Raw genomic sequence first — 15,778 nt, 5'->3', positions numbered from 1 at the left:
ATTTGTGGACAATAATTCTTAAATTCCGAGAGTCGAATTTTTTAATCGATCTCTTTTGTACTGTAATTTTAAACGTTGTTACTTTTTATCGGAGCGTTATTGATGAATATTTTGCATTGAGTTTTCAATAAATATTTTAATGAAATTGTTTCATATCAACTTTGGTAAATTCTTTAAATTTTTTTTCAGGCAATGAAAAAATTTTTTTTTATAAATTCTTCAATTATAAATTGTTCTCAAACAATGAATTTTCCCTCAATAAAATGAAAACATGATTCAAAAAAAATAATTAAACTAATTTAAATAATCTGGTTATAGCTCTGTATTCTATATTTACACTAAAAAAAAATCAAGACAGCAGACATTGATAATTTAAATCTGATAATACGGATAAAATTTGTTCTTCGTGAAAAAACAAGTGTGAGTTATTAAATTTTAAAATAAATATTAACTTTTACAGCAATGTATTCCTATGACATTTTATCCAACACTTGCACTTACACTCTCTTGTAATACTTATACACACATTATATATATCCAATAATTATTTATAGACAGAACAAGAGAAGTGTGTGAAAAGCTTCTGGCCGTGACATAATCAACTCCCAGAAATACATTGCCCTCTCTCAGTCCACACAGCCGAACTATTTCTTACTCTTTCTAATTCTTTATTATTTTTTACGCTCATACTCGTGAATTGTTTCTCGTGTAAGTAACTTACATTACAAAAGTCCAGTCCACAACATTCCCTCGGCACATTGTCACTCAATTTCAGTTTTACTTCCTTAATTATTTTTTAACTGCTAGTACAACTACTGTTTATCATTTTGAGTTTCTAAGCAATTTTCTGTCACTGCGAAGGTCAACGGATAATTTGAAATATGTTTACTGATTAAATTTTTTTTATTTTTAAATATAATTGTTTGTAATAAATTGCAGTGATTTTTAGTATTTTATTAAAAGCGATGTGTGTTAATCAATAATCGCTAATAAACAATCTTTAAAAATTTTTTACAAGTAAGTATCAGCTTTATTTAAATTATCATGCATATTTTCTCCGATTTATGTATAGAAAAAAAAAAAAAAAAAAAAATAGACTTTAATTATAAAAAAATAAATAAATACTTTGACAAGTTGATTGATAAAACCAATTGATTCAAGGATTTATTCGAGTGTGTGTTTAAAAATAGTGCGTGGATAAAAACTATAATGATTTACATTAATAAAGAGTAATAAAAAGTTATTAGTACAGAATGGAAATAAAAAAATTAACCAGTGTTGAAAAAACCATCAAACCTATCATTCGGCATTAACAATGGCACGGACCATGACTAGAGAGCTAGTCATGGTACCAACAATCGCGCGGACCATGACTAGAGAGCTAATCATGGTCAAGATCTTCTTGAAGTACTAACAATCGCAAGAATCATGACTAAGGAGCTAGCCATAGTCAAAGTCTTCATTAAGTCTAATAATCGTACTGATCATGAATAGAAAGCCAGTCCTAGCTAAGATCTTTATCAGGTATTAACAAACGCACGGACCATGACGAGAGAGCCAGTCATTGTGGCAAGTATTCTAAGTTGTAATTAAAAGAGGCAGCGAGGAGAGCTACAGCACAGTCCACTTTAAACCATCGAGCGAAGAAGAAGAAGAAGAAGAAAGAACTACAAGATCTACAGTAAGCGAGCAAGGCTTACCATCTACAGTGCAGTGTTTCGGATAACAAGCGTGCAAAGCTTGTCTATCCTCAACTCAAGGTTTTTATTCAGTCACCTCGGATCATATCAGACACACTGAGTCAGTTTCAACGGCAGCTACGTTTTTTTGCTATCCTAACAGCTCTTTTAAGAGCTAAAATCTAAATAGCTCTTTTCAGGGCTCACTATTCAAAACTCTTTTTAAAGAGTGTGTGACTAACAAGTCATCTCAAGACTACCACTTAGTCTTAATCAAAACGGTCTTTTTCAAGACCACTAAATAATTCCACTTGTAAGAAAACCTAACCAAGTTTGAGGGAAGGTACCGGTATTAGTACTAAACATTTTGTGGTCCCTCGAGCCGGATCTTCCCTCAACTTGGGTAGTTATCAGCGACATCTCAAGACACATCTCTTGGCGTGCGTGACATTTCTTGAGATTGGATTTCACGACTTAGCGCATTGCGGAGCACTAAGTGCTGCGGGAAGTTTTGTTATTCAAATCCTCAATAATGTCGGCACTTCAGGCAAGACTGTCTCTGCAGCAGTCCAAATACGCCTTCATCATGTCTCTTCAGAAGGAAGTCCAGGCAGAAGCTCACCACAACTTCAATATTCACGTGGCCAAGGCAAAGTTGCTAATGCTCAAGACAAACTGGGAAAAGTTTGAAGCTGAGCACGAAAAAATCATCCTATCAAAGGTCGAGATTCCATCAGACGATCCGTATATCAAGAACAACGCTTACGAAACGGCTATGCAGTGCGTTGTAAATATCTAAGCTGCCCTGGAAGATAGAATCTCAGAGCTAGAAGCAGCTAACCCTCCTAGCGGATCCAGCCTTGCCAACGTAAGTTTAACCGGAAGTACAGCAGTCAGACCATCATCATTGCCCAAGATTCCGATTCCACCATTTTCTGGTAATTTCGGAGATGGGAGAGCCTTCTCAGATTTGTTCGTCTCACTAATTGGTGAAAACACAGCCATCTCAAACTCAGAAAAGTTCGTCCATCTCCGCAATAGTCTCAGTGAAAATGCTGCTAGTCTCATCTCCAACATCAAAATCTCAGCTGACTCTTTCTAAGTAGCCTGGGACATGCTCGTCAAGAGGTATGAGAACAAAAGACTTCTCATAGCAGCTCAACTGGATAAGCTTCTACGATTGAAGACGCCAGGAGTCCGATCATCAGCTACTCTCAATGCGCTTCTCAATGTTGTTTCTGAATCGACTAACTCACTAAAAGCCCTTGGACTTCCAGTTGAACAATGGGATTCACTCATAGTCCACCTCATGACACATCATCTGGATCCCAAGACTCGTGAAGATTGGGAGATGCACCTTGGGTCAGCAACGGAGTACCCATCTTTAGATCAGTTAACTGGTTTTCTTACTGGTGCCGCTAGAGCTCTGGAAAGCATAGAAGAACAGTCCAAGAGCGCTTTAAAAAAAAATAAAACCAGATATTAGGCCATCTCAACCAGCAAAGGTTCATCACGTCATCTCAGACCAACCTGGAACGTCATCTCTAACTGAGGCAAAGCCATGGGCGAAGGACTTGAACAACACTTGCAAGTACTGTGGCAAGAATCATTACCTTGCTTTCTGTCCAGACTTCTCAGCAAAGCCTCATGCTGAAAAACTTCAGTTAGTCCAGAACGAGCGGTTGTGTTACAACTGCTTAGGTAGACACAACTTGTACAAGTGTATTAACACTCAAACTTGCAAGCTGTGTAAAGAGCGCCATCATACATTGTTGCACAGCCTGTTTACAAAACCCAAGGAAAAGCCAGCACCTCTTGCAGCCTTTTCTGAAAAGTTAACATCGCTGTCTCAGCATTCACAAACAGAAGACAAATCAACTCCACAATGACGGTGGCAGCCGTCTTCTCAGAACCCACGCAGTCATCTCAAGCCAGGAAGTTATCTCAGATCAAGAGCATCTCAAACTGATGCCAATATCACGAAATACAACCAGTCCTCTCAGACAATTGACATCTCCAAGTCATCTCAGCCAGAGCAATTGCCTGCTCAGGCAAAAGTGACAGCTTTATCAGCATTTAAAACAAGAACTGCAGTAATCCTGGCTACTTGCAAAGTACTTGTAGTGTCTCCTAATATGAAAACATATACAACTCGTCCTCTCATCGATCCAGGATCAGAATTGACATTAGTTTCAGCCAAGCTAGTTAAAGATGCAAAACTCAACCATCTAGCAGCTGTGATACCAATATTAGGCGTGGGTAATCAGTCTCCAAGTAAAACCCTTGGTCAAACGAACTTAACCATTGAATCTTGCATCTCACATAAGCAAGTCCATATCAGAGCATACATCCTGCCTCAAATCACTACTAAGATTCCATCAGTCTCCATCACAGATCAGCATTGGTCTCATCTGAGCAAGCTAGAAAGAGCAGATCCAGACTTCCTGAAGCCTGGACACGTTGAAATCCTCATCGGGGCAGATACGCTTAATCAAATATTAGAACCATCTCCAATAATTAAAGGGTAATCAGATGAGCCATTAGCTATTCACACAATCTTTGGATGGGCCTTTCTTGGACCAGCATCATCTCAGGCACGAAATCACCCCCTCAGGTCGCTTCATACTGTGACAAACGATGAGCTTCAAGACTCGCTCACAAAGTTCTGGGTTCAGAAAGAAGTTCCAGATCAAATAAAGCCATCTCTCAGTTTAGCAGAAGCTCAATGTGAAGACTATTACACTAGCACACTCTCACGAAACCAAGAAGGTCGCTACGTGGTGCGAATCCCACTATCAGCTGAAATCTCGCAATTGGGAGATTCCAGAGCTATCGCTTACCGGTGTCTGAAACGACTTCTCAAGCATCTGGATTCCGACGAACTTCTCAAACAGCGGTATATGGACTTCATGCAAGAATATGAAACCTTAGGCCACATGGTAGCGGTTCCTAATGATGCCCCTGAACCTCAATATCCTTATTATCTACCTCATCATGGAGTTCTCAGAGAACAGAGCACCTCAACAAAGCTCAGAGTCGTGTTTAACGGGTCGTGCAAGACCACTTCTCAAGTCTCTCTCAATGACATTCAACACACAGGCCCAAAAACTCAACGAGACATCATTGATGTATTGTTATGGATCAGACGCTATATATACATCTTTATGACAGACATTGTAAAAATGTTTAGGCAAATTTAAGTTCATAAGAAAGATTGGGACTTGCAACGAATTCTTTGGATCAACAAGCAGCGTACAAGCATATCAATTGACAACTGTTACGTATGGGACTCAATCAGCGCCGTATCTTGCCTGTAGAACCCTCAAGAGACTAGTGGAAGACGAACGAGAAAATTATCCACTTGCAGTAGATGCAATTCTGAAAGGAAGTTATGTAGATGACATCTCCGGTGGAGCTGACACGATTGAACTTCTTAATGAAATCGCTTAGCAGCTCAACCATATGTGCGCTTCAGCATGCCTACCATTAGATAAGTGGAAAAGCAACAGTCAGGAGTTCATCATCCCATCAGCATCTCAATTAAAAGACGAGTAAACAGTTCATATCTTTGATGATTCGTTATCAAAAGTATTGGGCATCTCGTGGTCGTCCTCTCAAGATCAATTTACATTCCAAGGTACTATCTCAGAAAAAGACTCAATAACTAAAAGGTCGATTCTCTCTGAAGTAGCTCAGCTCTTTGATCCATTAGGACTCATCTCACCTGTAGTAATTCGAGCAAAGATTCTACTCCAGCAGCTATGGCTTGAGAAGCTAGACTGGGATGATCAACTCTGCCCTGATACAATTCATAAATGGGCCAAGTTTAAAGAAGATATCTCAAAGCTAACTGAACTTTGAATACCCAGATGGATTAATCTGCAATCTAATTCGTACTCTATCCAACTACATGGATTCTCCGATGCATCTCAGCTAGCAATGGCAGCCGCTGTTTATCTCAGAGTCACCGATCATACAGGAAATTCGAAAGTCACTCTAGTCTGCTCAAAAACTAGAGTCGCTCCGATCAAACGACTAACCATTCCATGATTAGAGCTTTCAGCTGCTGTACTTCTCGCTCAACTTATGAGGCATACGCAATCTACATTGGAACTCAAGGATGTCCCTTTATTTCTATGGACCGACTCTTCAATAACACTTACATGGGTTAAAAATAACCCCATGAAATGGAAAGAATACGTTGGAAACAGAGTTTCAACTATTCATCAGACACTTCCAAATGCAAGTTGGAGATACACATCAGGAAAGCTCAATCCAGCAGATTGTGCTTCAAGAGGTCTAACCGCTTCTCAACTAATTCAGCATCATCTCTGGTGGACAGGCCCACCATGGTTAGCTCAATCTCCTGAATATTGGCCAATCTCCGTAGCTCCATCTCCAACAGAAGATCTCGAGGAACGACCTGGCATCTCGTTAACAGCAGTTATACAGCCAACAATTTGGGACTTGATCGATCTTCCATGTGTAAAAACATTCCACAAGGATCTTAACAAGTTACTACGAATAACAGCACTTTGTCAAAGAGCCATCTCATGTTTCAAACGGATCCCCAACTCAAACATATTAACATCTCCAATTGGACCTGCAGACTTGGAAAAAGCAAAACTCTTCTGGATAAAATCAACGCAGCAAGCATACTTTTCATCTGAGATCAGCACTATCATGTCAGGAAAACCACTGATAAAGTCTCATGCCCTCTCTAGATTAACAGCAAGATTAGATTATCAAGTCATACTTCGAGTAGGAGGACGTCTTCAGAACTCTCAACTTGATCCAGAGAGCAAACATCCACCAATACTCCCGAGTAAATGCAAACTCTCAGAACTTCTCATCGCTGACGCTCATACTCGAACCCTTCATGGCGGGACACAACTTACTTTGGCATATCTACGACGTCAATGTTGGATTCTGGGCGGCAGAGCTCCTATTAAATCTTATATCCATCATTGCTTAACATGCGCTCGAATTCGAGCAGTCAAAACTCAACAACTTATGGCCCCTCTTCCAGCATCTCGAGTTACTCCATCACCAGTCTTTGAAACCACTGGTGTGGACTACGCTGGACCTATAACTCTTAAAACGTTCCAAGGAAAAGGTGCAAGAAAATTTAAAGGGTGGATAGCTGTCTTCGTCTGTTTCTCAACATCAGCAATTCATCTTGAAGCAGTCTCAGATTACTCAACCGAAGGTTTCTTGAAGGCATTTCGAAGATTTTCTAGTCGACGAGGAATCTGCAAAACATTACATAGCGATTGTGGAACTAATTTCAAAGGAGCTGACAATGAATTGAAACGTCTCTTCTCCCAGGCTACATCAGAATCAAAAGAGCTTCAACGCCTACTCACCAATGATGGTACCAATTGGAGATTTAATCCCCCAGGAGCACCACATATGGGAGGTAAATGGGAAGCTGCAGTGAAATCTGTCAAACGTCATCTCCAATCGTCAATATCGGAAACCAGCTTCACATTCGAAGATTTTTCTACCCTCTTAGCACAAGTTGAAGCAGTGCTCAACTCAAGACCTCTCAGTGCTCTATCAGATGATCCAGAGGACCTCTCAGCCCTAACTCCAGGCCATTTCATTCGAGGAGCTGCGCTCAACTCAATACCTGAACCATCTCTAACTTCCGTAAACGAGTCCAGACTATCTCAATTCCAACGGATTCAGGAACGATTTCAACAATTCTGGAACCAATGGTCAGCTGAATGCTTATCTGCACATCAGTCTATCTCAAAGTGGCACAACAAACAAGACGATATCAAACTAGGATCTTTAGTGCTAATAACTGATGAAAGACTTCCCCCTTCAAAATGGCCTCTCGCGAGAGTAATTCAACTTCACCCCGGAAAAGATGGACTTACTCGAGTAGTCACACTCAAGACCGCTACAACAACTCTTACCAGACCAATTGTTAAGTTAGCTCTTCTCCCATTAGCTCCTCATCAAGATACATCATAGTAAAATTCTGCATTCCTGCAGAATTGGGGGAGAATGTTGAAAAAACCATCAAACCTATCATTCGGCATTAACAATCGCACGGACCATGACTAGAGGGCTAGTCATGGTACCAACAATCGCGCGGACCATGACTAGAGAGCTAATCATGGTCAAGATCTTCATGAAGTACTAACAATCGCAAGAATCATGACTAAGGAGCTAGCCATAGTCAAAGTCTTCATTAAGTCTAATAATCGTACTGATCATGAATAGAAAGCCAGTCCTAGCTAAGATCTTTATCAGGTATTAACAAACGCACAGACCATGACGAGAGAGCCAGTCATAGTGGGAAAGTATTCTAAGTTGTAATTGGCCCGCTACCTTCGATATCCCCACTCAGTCCATCGGAGCTAGCGAGCCAATACATTCACACAATTCAATCCCCTCTCAAATCACCAGATAGTTTAAAAGAGGCAGCGAGGATAGCTACAACACAGTCCACTTTAAACCATCGAGCGAAGAAGAAGAAGAAGAAGAAGAAAGAACTACAAGATCTACAGTAAGCGAGCAAGGCTTACCATCTACAGTGCAGTGTTTCGGATAACAAGCGTGCAAAGCTTGTCTATCCTCAACTCAAGGTTTTTATTCAGTCACCTCGGATCATATCAGACACACTGAGTCAGTTTCAACGGCAGCTACGTTTTTTTGCTATCCTAACAGCTCTTTTAAGAGCTAAAATCTAAATAGCTCTTTTCAGGGCTCACTATTCAAAACTCTTTTTAAAGAGTGTGTGACTAACAAGTCATCTCAAGACTACCACTTAGTCTTAATCAAAACGGTCTTTTTCAAGACCACTAAATAATTCCACTTGTAAGAAAACCTAACCAAGTTTGAGGGAAGGTACCGGTATTAGTACTAAACAACCAGTCTACTTGCTTAACTTATTTATTTATTGTTATTATTATTGTTTTGTAATATATATATGTATATTGATCAGACAGACAAATAAGATACATCTGAAAGACATAATAATAAATTAAACTAATACTTTTTAAGATTAAAATCCAAGATACGATCCAGATTAACAAGCCGGCAATTATGAAGGAACACTTGAAGACACGAAGCTACGATATGGAACTAAGTGAACGTACGGCTCTTAGACAGAAATTTGAGTCTATTGACGATATTCTACCTCACGTAGGAAATTTTGGAAAATATCAGCTCTATTTATTGCTCGTGCTCTTTCCTTATGGGCTTATTTATTCAAATTTGTATTTTTCGACGTTTTTTTTGACACTCGTACCACAGGAGTACTATTGTTATGTTCCGGAATTGCAGGATTTAAACCTCACTGCCGAAGAACGGTAAGGAACTTTTATTTTAAACATTTATTTAATATTTTTATAGTAAAATTCTATAAAAATTTATTTTTTAATTGTATGAGCGCATTTTTCAGTTTAAAGTTTTTTTTTTTTTTTTTTTTTTTTTTTATAATTAGACTGATGAAAAAAATCATTTTGAAGAATTTCAAAGTCTGGAATCAAGCAAAAAAATTTTTCTAAACTTGAGTATATTTTTTTCATTCAATAATTTTTCTTTTGATTAAAAATATTTTAATTCTTTAAAATGATTATCTGGGTTGAAAATTTTATTTTCTTGAATCAAATTGATTTTTTATGAGTGTCCTTACAATAAAGTATAAAAAATTTCAAATAATTTATTATGTTACAGCAATTTTTTTGTTAAAGTATCAATTATAAAATAATCACCGAGAAAAAAATATTTTCATAAATGGTATGACACTACCAAGTTCAACGTCTTCATTATGTTTCACAAATACATATTAAAGTAATTGTTGTATTATATTATCAATTGTATTATTTTTCCGACGAATAATGAAGTAATCGTTAGTACGCGTGGATCGATTTGTACGTAAAGTATCGTATGTACGACTTAAAAATAACTTGAGCGAATGAGTAAATTAATAACTGTAAAAGTAGTTATCATTACTTAGAAAACAATATAATTATCTGTATTTATTATTATTATTACCTCAGAAAAAGCGTAAATGTATTGGTATTAAATATTCAATTGCAAGTAGACTTGATATGACATGCTATTGTTATTGTATACAATCTATATTGATAAATGACAAGATGTTTTTTTTTTAAATACTTAATTAAATAACTATATGAATTCTTACTATTAATTCGCTCTTTTCGAATGTCATTTATTTAAATTTACACTTTTACATTATTTATTTTCTATTTAATTTCTCAAAGATAGATAAATATATATAGACATAGTACATTTATATCATAGAGGTAAACATAATGTTTCTTGTGCATAGGTTCGGAAAAGTGAATAGACACGTATGATTCATAAGAATTGTACCATCATGTAGGCCTATTTAACAAAATAAACTTAGTATTTAACATATCTAAATCATTTAAATAATAATTATGAAGCGAAAAATATGAAAAAGCACCAGAAGTATTTTCAACGATTACACAAAATGGCGTAAACTATCCCTGAATAAAAAAAAAAATATTAAGACGAAGAAAAAACTATTAAAAAGTATTGAATTAACTTTTTTTTTTGTTTGAATACTTTTTATTAATCAGGGATAAATTTTTTTTGTAAAGTTAATAGTCGCTCTTGAATGGACATTAACCATTTTCTTAAATAGTATTCTCAATAATATATTACACCCCTTGAGAAAGAAAATAAGAAAAGTCTCAGATCTTATGAAATTGTTGGCCGGGGCGAAGCCGATTTATTATATTTATAATTATATAATCAATCATTTTAAAACTTAATTACAGAATAAAGGCGGCGATACCCGCAATGGATACGTTTCCCTACTACGACAAGTGCAATAGAAAAGATTTAAACTTCCGTGAATTGGTCCAGTACAACAAAAATCTGAATTCATCGGCATGGAAAACAGACAAAAAGGTCAAATGTGAAAAATGGGAGTACAATTTAACACAAGTTCCCTACTTGACAATCAGTAGCGAGGTGCGATAAATTATTACATTTATTAAAATTATAATTATTACAATAATTTCTTAGATATTTTATAAGGCGACCAAATTGACTGTTTCGTGACCCTTGTCGATTAGCTAGATTGGGTATGCGATAAAGAATACTTGATATCGAGTTCGCAAGCTATTTTCTTCTGCGGCTCAATACTCGGCTCATTTATATTTGGATGGATCGCTGATCACAAAGGACGGATACCGGCGTTGGTTATCAGCTGCTTGGTATCTGGCTTTGGAACTGTCGCCACGGCTTGGTCCAACAATTTTTGGACCTTTGCGTTGTGTCGTTTTTTTACTGGATTTGCGTTTGATAACTGTATTAATATACCACTCATTATTGGTAAGTTCAATTATTCAATAGTGAATTATCATCAGAAATTTAACAAGTCAATAATAATGTGTAATTTTATTTTATTTTATTGTTACCAAATGAACTTGACCTCGAAGAGTTTAAGTACTTTAAATATTATTTTTTAGATAGTTAAATCGACCTTATACGCACTCGGTAGTATTAAACTCGTAAATTACTCTTAAGCATACATATATTTCATGACATATCTTTTGTAGAATCTCAATCACTGACCAACTGATAACTTTGAAAAAGTATCGTTGTTGAAATCAGAAATAAATTTTATTCACCGTTTTAATATACTTGATTATAAGCTCATGTGGTATTCTGTATTGATACTAATTTTGGGTTTATACACTGAAAAAAAAAATTAACTTGAATCAAGAGTAAAATTCTTGAACCAAGAAAATAATTTTGAAGAAGCTCATTGCCTTGAATCAAGACAAAAAATTCTTAAATCAAATAAAATGTACTTGAACCAAGTTTAAGAATTCTTTAACTCAAACCAAGAAGATGAAATTCTTCAAAATTATTTAGTTGATTCAAGTAAATTTTTTTTTCTGTGTAAGCGTTATTTTACTTTGTGTAAACAGTAGATCGGACATTACGGTAATTTAAAAATGAAAAACTGAACTATTAATATTTTGTTAATTGTTTTTATAAATTTTTATAACTACAAATGCAAATTAATGTGTTAAAAACATTATTTTGTCGAAAAATATTTTTGCAAACTTTTTTTTTTTACATTATAAAAATGAATGCTGAATTTGAATTTTTTCATTGGATACAATATTTAGGGGTGAATTTAACAATTTATAATTAATTTTTAAATAAGTAAATTAAGTAGCTATTAAATTTATATCTTAAATTTTTTTAAAAACGAGAATTTTATTTCTAAAAATTTAAAGTGACTCTTAAATAAGAATTTTCAAAAGAAATTTCTCTTTGAAGTAAGCTCGCATTTTACTTACAGTTCCTTTGCTTTATCGATCGTGACTATCCTCCAATTTATTTCACCCTTAAATTTATTTATGCAAACGTAATAAAAATTTTGTCCATTTTTATTCATTTCAATAACAAATAACAGTAATTGTAATTATTAAAATATATTATTATCCTCTTTAATAATAATTTTAATGATCCTGCAGTAAATCACAATTTATTCGAATAATGAAGTTTTGAATCCCAAATTTAACTATCCTTGTGAAAGATTAATTTGAATAAGTAAATTTCAGTTGTTGAATACATGGCAATAAATAGACGGACAATAGTATTTAACATCGCATTTGGAATTCATTTCGCAATTGGTAGTACTGTACTGCCCTGGGTGGCGTATTATGTTAGTGACTGGAGACATTTCGCCTACATTGTAGCTATTCCGATGATTGTTGGATTATTCACACCGTGGATTCTTCCGGAAAGTGCACGGTAAATAATTCCGTAAGCAAAACCTAAAATATCTATTAACAATTAATAATGCATTGCTTTCAATTCATTGGGACTTACTTAGATGGTACGCATCCACAGAGCAGTGGGAAAAAGTTGTTGAAAATTTGAAAAACGTCGCCCGCATTAACGGAAAAAATCCCGATCCCAGAATTTACGACGCTTTCATTGTAAGTTTATTTTATTGTACAGTAATTGATATTTTTAAAGTATTGATTTATCTTTCTGTGACAAATATAATTAAATAAAATATGTATTTGTGTACTGTTAAAGAGAAATACCGGAGATATCAATAATCGCGTCGAATCTGCAACATTATTTGACCTATTTAAAACACCACGACTGGCTAGGACTACAATCCTCTTAATTTCTTTTTGGTAAATAAATGATTTTTATTTTTAATTTTATTATATCTTATAAATTATTCATTTATTAACAATCATTATGCATCATAATTACTTTTGAATATTTATTACCGTTTTAATTAATAAATTAATGCGTAACATCAATATTTAATTAACTATTATATATTAGCAGTGTTGCAATATTAATTAATCACTTTTGAATATTAAAAAAAAATTTTTTTTAATATCGCACTATCCTACCTCTCCACTGAAAAATAAAAAAAAAAAAAAAACTAGATTCAAGAAAAATATTGTCTTCAAAATTTTATTCTTTCTTCAAGATAATCAATTCAAATTAAGTCAATTTTTCATACCGAATTTTGGAAAAGTTATTTTCTTATCCATTATATTTGAGAACATGTGATAAATTTTTCATATACGTTTTTGGCAAAAAAAAAGTGTATGTTCTCATATATATATTTTTTCGTGGCGAATTTAATGAAGCACTTAACTATTTTCAAACAAAATAAACCATATTTCACTCAATAATTTCTTGATACCTGGTTTAAGTTAAGATACTAAGTACCATTGATTAAAATTATTGTGAACGTGTTTGAAGGATACAAACAATCCTTGGATTTTTGTTATTTTCTATATTATCAAAAATAACTTTCATAATGGGGTCAAGTAAAAAATTTGAATTTTTTCAAGCTTATTTCAATATTTTGAATGAAAAAATTTTTTCTAAAATCAAAAATACAAAATTCTTGAAGGAAAAATAAATTATTGTTAGTTTTAAATAATTGTATGTTTCAATGAAAAATTTGATTGTATTTCACGAAGATAACATTCTTTTGATCAAAAATGTAGAATTTCTCAAGCTAAGAAAACGTGTTTCAAGACAAAAAATTTTTTGCGTCGTTGCGTCAAAAAATTTTGTGTTAAATATTTAACACTTTTATGTGTAAATCTAATATTTGTTGTGTTAAATTAATGCGAAAAAGTGTTAAATATATAACACAAAAATTTTTGACTGTGTAGATTTTCATTAATTAGTTTTCCTAAATCAAAGATACTCCTCTTAAATCAAGTGGATTTTTTTTTTTTTTTTTTTTTTTTTTTTTTTCAGAATACTAATTTTAACCCAAAATCATAAATAGAATAAAAATACATTATTATTTCAACAGGACCTTATTGATTATTTGCTTCGATGGGCATGTCTACTCGTTAAAACTTCTACGCAGTTCAGTATTTGTTTCATTCACCCTAGCTTCAGCAACAGAATTACCTGCTGGTTTACTTGTTACACTCATTCTTGATCGATGGGGCCGTAGATTTTGTGGATTCCTCACTCTCGGTGCTATTGGCGCTTGTAGCTTCGCTGAACTCTATTTGCCATCAAGTAAATACCGCAATGTCAATATTTACAATACGTTTTTATTATTTTATTACTTAACGTTTGACACATTGAAAACGAGACCGAACAATAGGATATTGTAAACAATGCTCGGCTATTTTAAAACAGCAATTGTGTTCCGTATTCTTATTTCTCGATCTCAAATATAATTTTATCACTTATATTATACAAATATTAATTTTATTTTAATTGTGTAGCTCAAGCTAAACTAAGTTCATCGATAGTAGCACGGTTTTCCGCAAATATGGCTGCAAATATTGGTCTTCAATACGCGACTGAATTACTTCCAACTCCTGTAAGAGCTCAAGGCGTTGCATTAGTGCACCTCTTTGGTATTCTAGCCCACGCTGTTGCTCCTTATATAACCGATCTCGTAAGATTTGTTTTCTTATTCAATTTTCATTTATTTTATTTTTATTAAAATAAAAATAATTTTTAATGATTAGATATATAAATGTCAGGAAAAAAAATTATATTTCCATTACAATTATAAGCTTAGATATCTTTTTTTATAAAAATTTTTTCAACTACTAAATAATTAAAAAAAATTATTAAAATTTCACTAAAATATTTTTGATTTTTATGGATTCTAAAAAAAAGTTTTAAATGATTTTTCAAATTTTTTTCTACTGTTCAAAGCTTTGGTAAATATTTAAAAGTTGGGTCAATTTTTATTTCAATATTTATGAACGAAATTTTTATTTGATTTTTTTTTTTTTGAAAAATCCACAAAAAATGAACAATTAAAAAAAAATCTGATTATCACAATTTTAACATATTTTTAAAAAAATTTATAAATCTGTTAAACAATTGTGATATTCAACATTTTTTTTAAATTGATCGTTTTTATGTACTTTTCAAAAAAAAAAAAAAATTTATCCAAAAATGTGAGCCAAAACTTTTTCCAACTTTTGAAGGCAAAAAAGCTATTGAAATCTTTATTTTTTTCTTTCACGACATTTTTTTATTATAAATGCGCCGTAAAAACAAGTAGAATAAAAAAAAATGAAACAATGTTATTTTTCACCTAGTTATGGTCCAAAATGGGGTTGACTCCATTTGAAAATAATTACCAAAGTTTTTTATAAGGAAAATTTTTCAATGAAAATTTAAAAAAAATCAATCAAGTTTTGATTTCTAAAAAAAATTTTTTTTCACCAAAGTAAGACATTAAAAATGATATTTTTTTTAGGCATCAGTTTGGCCTGGGTTACCAATGATATTTGTCGGCGTACTAGCATTAGGATCGTCATTATTAGTATTATTTCTACCGGAAACAGCCGGACGAGAGCTTCCTCAAACGTTACAACAAGGAGAAGATTTCAGTAAAGGTGACCACTTTTGGTCTTTTCCTTGCTGCAATAAAATAGACGTTGATCGGCATCGAAACGGAAACAACAATTGTACTATAGAACGATAATCATTTATTATTATTAATATTAATAATAAGTATATGATATATTTTTATAGTGAAGCTAATATAATACTTGAAAGACTAATTACTCTCAATAATGTCTTAGTTTTTAATTACTAGATAA

At 33.7% G+C, this 15,778-nt stretch overlaps 3 protein-coding genes across 3 annotated transcripts; all 3 read left to right on the top strand.

Moving 5' to 3' along the window:
* The first annotated feature begins 101 nt into the window (after positions 1 to 101).
* On the top strand, positions 102 to 15,674 carry LOC141531524 (solute carrier family 22 member 13-like). Its single transcript, XM_074249411.1, has 10 exons — positions 102 to 1,017; positions 8,697 to 9,004; positions 10,466 to 10,661; positions 10,766 to 11,024; positions 12,269 to 12,461; positions 12,544 to 12,649; positions 12,753 to 12,856; positions 14,011 to 14,225; positions 14,438 to 14,613; positions 15,433 to 15,674. The coding sequence occupies exons 2-10, from the start codon at positions 8,739 to 8,741 to the stop codon at positions 15,658 to 15,660; spliced, it is 1,743 nt and encodes a 580-aa protein (XP_074105512.1). The 5' UTR covers positions 102 to 1,017; positions 8,697 to 8,738; the 3' UTR covers positions 15,661 to 15,674.
* LOC141530304 (uncharacterized) lies at positions 3,565 to 5,129 on the top strand. Its single transcript, XM_074247329.1, has 4 exons — positions 3,565 to 3,570; positions 3,674 to 3,953; positions 4,212 to 4,807; positions 4,881 to 5,129. Exons 1-4 carry the CDS (start codon positions 3,565 to 3,567, stop codon positions 5,127 to 5,129), a joined length of 1,131 nt encoding a protein of 376 aa, XP_074103430.1.
* Positions 5,766 to 7,661, top strand: LOC141530303 (uncharacterized). The gene has a single exon (XM_074247328.1). The coding sequence runs from the start codon at positions 5,766 to 5,768 to the stop codon at positions 7,659 to 7,661; it is 1,896 nt and encodes a 631-aa protein (XP_074103429.1).
* Positions 15,675 to 15,778: the final 104 nt, after the last annotated feature.

The sequence above is a fragment of the Cotesia typhae genome, unplaced genomic scaffold (assembly GCF_013202065.1).
Source record: "Cotesia typhae breed Kobodo isofemale line unplaced genomic scaffold, CoteBio_Ctyphae contig_5, whole genome shotgun sequence".
In the NCBI taxonomy this organism is placed as follows: domain Eukaryota; kingdom Metazoa; phylum Arthropoda; class Insecta; order Hymenoptera; family Braconidae; genus Cotesia; species Cotesia typhae.
Note: the sequence above shows the minus strand (reverse complement) of the source record. Positions and strands in the feature narration are given on the sequence as shown.

Bases quoted from the DNA above. Each gene is read 5' to 3' on its own strand.
- LOC141531524 (XM_074249411.1), top strand. From the start codon at position 8,739: ATGAAGGAACACTTGAAGACACGAAGCTACGATATGGAACTAAGTGAA. The intron at 12,650-12,752 runs GTAAGTTTATTT...GTACTGTTAAAG, and splicing joins GAATTTACGACGCTTTCATT to AGAAATACCGGAGATATCAA. The intron at 14,226-14,437 runs GTAAATACCGCA...TTAATTGTGTAG, and splicing joins TGAACTCTATTTGCCATCAA to CTCAAGCTAAACTAAGTTCA.
- LOC141530304 (XM_074247329.1), top strand. The intron at 3,954-4,211 runs GTAAAACCCTTG...AAGGGTAATCAG, and splicing joins CGTGGGTAATCAGTCTCCAA to ATGAGCCATTAGCTATTCAC. The intron at 4,808-4,880 runs GTATTGTTATGG...GGCAAATTTAAG, and splicing joins CTCAACGAGACATCATTGAT to TTCATAAGAAAGATTGGGAC.
- LOC141530303 (XM_074247328.1), top strand. From the start codon at position 5,766: ATGAGGCATACGCAATCTACATTGGAACTCAAGGATGTCCCTTTATTT.